The following is a 7132-nucleotide window of genomic DNA, read 5'->3' on the forward strand; positions in this document are numbered from 1 at the left end:
ATTCATTTTTTTCATTTTATTATCAATAAAAATTATCTAGCAGTAAATATATGACAGATTATATTATATATACATAAACACACACACACACACACACACACACACATGTACACAAAAGTATATATATTAATATATATATACACCAAAATATGGAGACACACACACATATATAGTTTTACAGAGATACATATATATGCACACTTACACACATGGACGTATACGTATATATATACACTACTGGGTTTTCTTGGTTTTGCTTATGATTAATTTTCTGTTCATACAATCATTATTAAAACACGTAACTGCCCCTTCATGCAAATATACATACATACACGCACACACATCATTATCATTTGCCTTCCATGCTGACATGGGTTGGACCATATATATATATATATATATATATGCACACACACACATAAAGAGGACCCGTTGTGAAAAACAAGACCTACTAATTTTGAGGGATTATTTTTATATCTTAGAGCAGCTAAGTTTATGCAGAACTGATAGATATAAGGTAGATAGGTAGAAAGTATGTGTGTGTGTGTGTGTGTGTGTGTGTGTGTGTGTGAGAGAGAGAGAGAACGACGAAAACACTCTAGCAGTGTTCAGCAATGAAATGGTTGGCAGGTTATTGTTACTGTTGTAAAAAGAGTTGATATGTAAAGCAGACAATTGGGAGTCCAATATATTATTATCTAAATCTGCCCTATGTTTAATTAGTAGAAAGAGAGAGAGAGAGAGAGAAATTTAAATAAACCAAAAAAAAAAAAAAAAAAAAAAAAAAAAGAAAGAAAGAAAGAAAGGAAACCATTTCTTGAAGGGTGAGAATAAATACGAAGTGGCGAGTATTAACTGGTTTCTTCCAGGGCAGTCATCAAGTCTGTCATGGTAACTTCCTCAATGTCTCCACCACCATCACCTTTCTCCGTCTTGAACTGTTGGTGCCAATGTTTGGTAGGGTTCTGTTGTTGCTTGTGGAATGTTCTCACTGAACCTTTACCAAAACAGATGTTTTTAGGAATCCTGAAATAGAATGGAAAAGAAAAAGAAAAGGAAAATGGCATTACATTTGACTTTAATCGCTGATCTAACACCAAATGTCAAATCTCTGAGCTAAAGATGTTGGACTCGTAATCCTAAATCTCAAAAAAGTGAGGGGTTCAAATACTAGAGCAAGCATTATATGTTGCACAAAGACAAAGGTCAGCAGACATGACCCGTTAGTGTGACTTCTCTGACAAGAGATGAAGAGGAGGGACTTACTGTCTGCTTCAGTCAGAGGCAACATATCAAGATGTTGAATAACATGCAGACCAGACACCCGATCCTACTAAAAGCACCTAAAGGCTACCCTACAGCACTGACAGGCTGGCAACCCTGGTATGTATATCTGTGCGGTACACAGCCACTTGTATGTTAATTTCACAAGCTGGTCTCTAATGATGACTCTCTAGTTGTGAGATAAACAACAACCACAATTCTAAGCTATAGACATTGACAATTACTTACTTGTTATATTTCTTTGTGGTGGTGGTGGTGGTGGTTGTTGTTGTTGTTGGTGGTGTTGCTGTTGCTGTTGTTACTTCCATGTTGTCCACTTTACTCTCTGTCTTATCTTCTGTCTCTGCTGTTACACTTTTACTGCAACAACAATTGTTAAACAGTCATTTAATAACTGAAAATCTATCACCAAAATCAGACTTCAAGCATTTTAGAAAGGGAGGAGTCATTCTATTAACCCTCAATATATCACTGGTATGAACGTTAGCATGCAGGACAAAATGCTTAGCAGCATTTCGAGTTCAAATTCCGCTGAGGTTGACTTTGCCTCTCATCCTTTCAGGGTTGATAAATTAAGTATCAGTTGCGCACTGGAATGTCTGTGTGTCCATCCTTTTACTTAATATTTGGATCAAAACAGTATTTGTTGACTGTAAAGGAAACAATTCCATGGCAACAATTAGTTGCACACTCTTATTATAGTGTTAGAGGTGGTAATAAGTTGGTACTAGAAGTAGGCAGGGGTAAATTGAGGAAGGAAGTTTGATGTGCAGGAAATAAAGAGTAAGAGACAGAGATGCAGGGATAGAGAGGGAAGGAGAGAGGGAGACAGACAGAAGGAGAGAGGAAAAGAGACAGAGGAAAGAGGGATGGGAGAGGCAGAAGGAAGGAGGGAGTATAAGAGTGATTTAGTAAAAGCATCAATCTTACCATTTATTTTTCTGTTTATCAAATCGGAAGTTGGCAGGATATTTATGACATTTAATCATGTGTTCCTTCCTGTCTTGAGATGTCTGGAATTTCTGTCCACATGCTTCCAGTAAGCAGCTAAACTGTAACAGAGTTTGGAGATACAATTGGTAAGAAAGAGGTTTGGAATAACAATAATAATAATAATAATAATAATAATAATAATAATAATAATATATACACACACACACATCACCTGCGAGATGACCAAAAAAATGTTATATAGTTACCATTGGTTTTTTGCCTGACATAATATCAAACATGACATCATGCCACTCTTGTATATGAAGTCCGAGGAGGTAGGACGATGGAAATATACGGCGACACGTGGCACAAGTGTTCCGATGGAGGCTGTTGTAGTGACATTCATAACTGAAATAAGAACAACAATAATCTTAGTATAATGGGCATTATGTCCGTCTGTCTGTGCCCTCTTCACGGTCAACGGGCTCAAAATGCTTTTCGGGATTATGAAGGAGGTAACCAGGAAGGTTTTTAACGAAAACAATGTGAAAAAGTATGGTTATTTAGTGGATATTGAGGGTAATTGTTCAGTTTACGGGCTTAAAAAGAAAATTAAGAGGGGGAGATAACTAATAAAAGAAGCAAAGGGAAGTAAGTCAACTTCTTACTAAAATGGGCGCTATGTCCGTCCGTCCGTCTGTCTGTTCTCTTTTCACGGTCAAACGGCTGGACCAATGGTCACGACCACCTCCAGGCCATAGGAGAAACACAAAATGTAACCCTTTAGCAGTCAGATTATTCTGTCAAATATAATGCTTATTTTATTCATACTGCTCTGAATCAATCAAGCATTATCGTGTAGCTTCAAAATATTGTATATTTCTAGAATGACATTGTAGGTGTGAGGAGCTGGGTCTGGTCAGTTTGAAACTAAAACAGAATGCTTAGGCCTGGTGTCAGTTTAAATGCAAAAGATTGAGGGTGTTAATTATAATTTACCTACCTTACTAAGTTATTGAAGGTCTTTTGACAGCCAGCCATACCACAGGGAAACTCAGGGACTCTGTAAATAAAATAAAATCAAGTGTACAAGCATAGATAGGATAACAATCAACACTCAAGAAATTATCTAGTAATTTAAAGTTGCAAGTTCAAATACTGTTAAAGTCAACACTTCCAGTTTTTGTTAATAAAAAAAAAAATTACTGTTCATTTGATGACATCGACACTAAGATTTTGGCATCAATTTACAGCGACTTGTGTTCGTGAGGGTGCCAAAGAGAGAATAATCAACCATAACTTCACCATCACAATCACAGCTACCACCATTGGTGATGGTGATGATGCTTATGGAGGTACCACCAATTACCAAACAGTATAACCGTCACCATCACAACCATAACCACCAACATCAACTTCACTGCAACTACCATTACCATCACAACCTCCAATGGTACAACTATCACCATCATAAGCAACCACAAACCACCAAAACCATTGACTATTATTGACTACAGTACGAGAGGCTGTGGTGACACTGGGTCTATGCAGACAGGGGACAAGAAAAATATTAGGAAAATAAATGAGATCCTTACTTGTTAATAAATTCTTCATCGGCCAAAGACATTTGCTTCAGCAAGAGGTTACAAAAAATGTCTCCATCTTCAAATAAACTATCGCCAGGAAGTAAATGGCGTTTCTTTGGGTTCCACTGACAAGAGAATGGTTTGTGCTGCATTGCTACAATTGTCTATTGTCTCGTCAAATCTAAAAAGTTCGATTTCTGTACGGAGGAATAACAATAAAAAGGTAAATACTTCTTGTTTATCTTCTTCTTAAAAGTATTTATATGGTTTCTGTTCCATTTTTTCAATGGCTTTTAAGATTGAGATGAAGATGAAAATTTGGATACCAACATCAACGAGAAAATAGTAAATTTCATAGCGGTTCATTTTTATAGTGTGAGCGTAAGTTCTAGTGCCACTGTACATGGCAGAGAAACATGATGGATATTCAAGCGTGCGGTTTGAATATTGTTGCTTTACATCAAACATTTTCTCATTATGCAATACTCAACTTTCTTGTCTCTTTAAAAGTGTTTTCAACACCTTGTAAAAAGAAAACAATAAAATTGTTAATTGTGGGGGGAGGGGGTCAGTTTGTCAAGGGAAAAAAAAGGGAAGGAAAAATGGGTAAGGTAATTAGAGTTTCATTTTGTGTGATAATTACTCGTTTAGTGGATATGTGAGTTTGTTCATTAGATCATTGATTTGGGACTTTAAAGTTTCCAGAATGTCTGCAGAGATGAATAGGTGAGTGTCATCAAGGTCTTGAATTATGAACTTTTTACCCAGGGTATTTCTGTCATCAAGTTGAAGCAGGAACTGTTTCATAGCAGGGTCACATTCAGTAAGGACACCTTTTATCACATTAACCATGGTGAACAGTGTTGTTATTTAGGGTAGGGGATGGGGTAGGGGGTATTTAGACACCAGATTCCTTGAGAATGGTAGAAAACATGTCAGTGAAAAAAACCCTTCAAAGTGATTTTGTAGGGGTCCAAGAAAATAGAAGACCTGTGAAGGAGAAAATAGGACATTTTTACAAAATAATAATCATTTTTAACAGAAATACAAGGATAGAAATTGAGTGGGGGGGGGGTAGTCATTTATATCAACTAGTCACCAAGTACACTGGTATTTTATCAACTTTGAAAAGATGAAAGGTAAAACTGACCTTGATGTAATTTGAACTTAGAACATAAAGGCCTGTCACTAAATACCATTAAACATTTTGTCTGATGCTCTACTGATTCTACCAATCCATAACCTTATAATAATGGTTTCAAATCTTGGCACAAGGCCAGCAAGTTCAAGGGAGCAGGTAAGTCAGAGGAAATGGCCAATGTAAGAGAACCAATCAGACAATATGGAAGTCAATACTATTAGCTCTCAAAGCACGAATTCTAGAATGTTGTTGGATAGATGTTCTTCTTTGTGTACCTTTGATCTTCGTTATCAACTGTTACCAATGTGGCTCTTCATGGTCATTTGTTTTAGATGCTATCCTGCATAAACATTTCTCTACCTTATTAACTAATTTCTCCTGGTCCTTTCTATAAGAAACAACTGCAAATGTACAAAATCGAGTCTTTACTAGAGCAAGCTGAAACACATGAATGGCTTGACAAATTTACTTTTGTTTGAAAACCAAGTAATAGGTCACTACTGGTCCATTTGTGATTTGCAATGATGTCCAGAAACAGTTAAGCTAGTCAAGTCAGACTCACTACATACTAATCTTAAATATATTCTCAGCTCTCATTCTTCATTACACAATAATATTTCCCAAGTGGGACAGTAGTCTCGTAAGCAAGGCTAATCTAATGACTTCGAGACCTACCATGCCTGTCATCAATGAACTTTTGTTGTTCAAAGGAAATCGCATCACACAATCACTGGGGAGACATCATCAGTGAAATAGTTTGGTTGTTGTTGATTTTCAATTAAAGATTGGTGAAAAACGCGATAGTGTGTTCCTTAATTAATGTCTCCTGCAGTAAGTTATTTCTCTTAAGTAAACCAGAAGCTGAACTGTTTCATTAGTCGTTGAATAAAGTCTTTAGTGCACAAATCTGTCTTCGTTACTTATTGCTATTAGACATTCAGGTCTATGCCGAGTTACCGTAGGTCTCGAGAGAGACAGTGGTCTGTGGAGACACACGCACGGGTCTATGGGGAGACGGATACTTGTCTACGGAGACTATAGTAAGGCAGACAATGGAGAGGTACGGGTTTATGGCGAAACAGTCTAAAGAGATATACGCATGTCTACAGTTAAGATACTGATCTACAGAGAGACATACCTTGATCTATTAAATGACACATGGATGTCTGTGATTAAGACTCTCGTCTATGAAGACATATTGGTCTATGGAGAAACCTAGACATGTCTATAGTGAGATACAATAGTTTAAGGAGATATGCTGCTCTATTGAGAAACATTAGTCTCTGGTGAAATACACTAGTTTAAAGAAAGACATAGGTCTATAGAGAAACACACTGGACTATGGAGAGAGACACACACATTGGACTATGGAGAAACGATGGTGAAAGATGAAAGAAACAATGTTTTGGTGTGAGACACAGCAAAATCGCAACATCGTAGCATTTATGGGAATGTGGGCAACTAAGATTAAGAACAACAACAAAGAAAGATAAACAGCATGGAGAGAAGTGAAGAATGACTTGTAAAATTTGTTTTGTTTAAATAAACAAGGGGAAAAAAAGAAAGAAAATCTAATAATGTCCATCACCTTATCTGCTTCTTCCTGCCATAACGAGGCTATGTTGCAGCTTTTAGCTTTACACTGCTCTAGCAGCCGTCGTACACAGAAGCTTTATTTCTTTTCATTTACTGTTGATTTGAAATATGGGTAGATAAATGAAAAAGAAAGATGAAAAATAGGTGCTAAATAAGTTTAAATGAAGGAGACCAGCTTCTTTCTTCTTCGACGACGACGACGACAACAACATATAGTTCCTTAATGAAGGTAGTTGCGCGATTACCTCCCTTCGCTACCGTCACGGAACGTGTTTGTCTTTATATCTACTAAAAATATTGATGAAAGATATAATTAAAGATTATATTTTTCTATAGGAAAAATAATAACTTCTTAAAATTGCATTATGAATTTATATTTTTCCAACATAAATAATAAATACGCAATTCGCTGTTCCACTATTTAATTATATATAATTATGTAGTAATATTTCGGCTCTGGCGGCACAGTTGCCTCCATAGCTCAGTGGTTAGAGCACTGGTCTTGTAAACCAGGGGTCGTGAGTTCGATCCTCACTGGGGGCTGCTATGGTAGCTTTTTTATTTTATTTTTCACATATGATTTGTATATTTT

At 36.6% G+C, this 7132-nt stretch overlaps 1 protein-coding gene and 1 non-coding gene across 2 annotated transcripts; one reads left to right on the top strand and one right to left on the bottom strand.

Moving 5' to 3' along the window:
* Positions 1–746: 746 nt before the first annotated feature.
* Positions 747–6973, bottom strand: LOC106869847 (zinc finger protein 511). Its single transcript, XM_089337950.1, has 7 exons — positions 6533–6973; positions 3813–4793; positions 3221–3280; positions 2484–2625; positions 2215–2336; positions 1513–1644; positions 747–1026 (listed from the first exon to the last, which is right to left on the bottom strand). Exons 2-7 carry the CDS (start codon positions 3953–3955, stop codon positions 852–854), a joined length of 774 nt encoding a protein of 257 aa, XP_089194076.1. The 5' UTR covers positions 3956–4793; positions 6533–6973; the 3' UTR covers positions 747–851.
* A 37-nt stretch (positions 6974–7010) lies between these two features.
* Trnat-ugu (transfer RNA threonine (anticodon UGU)) lies at positions 7011–7083 on the top strand. Its single transcript has one exon. It is a non-coding gene; the product is annotated as a tRNA-Thr (tRNA).
* The last annotated feature ends 49 nt before the right edge of the window (positions 7084–7132 follow it).

Source organism: Octopus bimaculoides, chromosome 20 (assembly GCF_046866305.1).
Source record: "Octopus bimaculoides isolate indiv1 chromosome 20, ASM4686630v1, whole genome shotgun sequence".
Classification (NCBI taxonomy): domain Eukaryota; kingdom Metazoa; phylum Mollusca; class Cephalopoda; order Octopoda; family Octopodidae; genus Octopus; species Octopus bimaculoides.

Excerpts from the sequence above, each read along its gene's own strand:
- LOC106869847 (XM_089337950.1), bottom strand. The coding sequence starts at position 3,955 with ATGCAGCACAAACCATTCTCTTGTCAGTGGAACCCAAAGAAACGCCAT. Across the intron at positions 2,626-3,220 it reads ACCTTCAATAACTTAGTAAG|TTATGAATGTCACTACAACA; the intron begins GTAGGTAAATTA and ends TTCTTATTTCAG. Across the intron at positions 1,645-2,214 it reads GATAAACAGAAAAATAAATG|TAAAAGTGTAACAGCAGAGA; the intron begins GTAAGATTGATG and ends TTGTTGTTGCAG.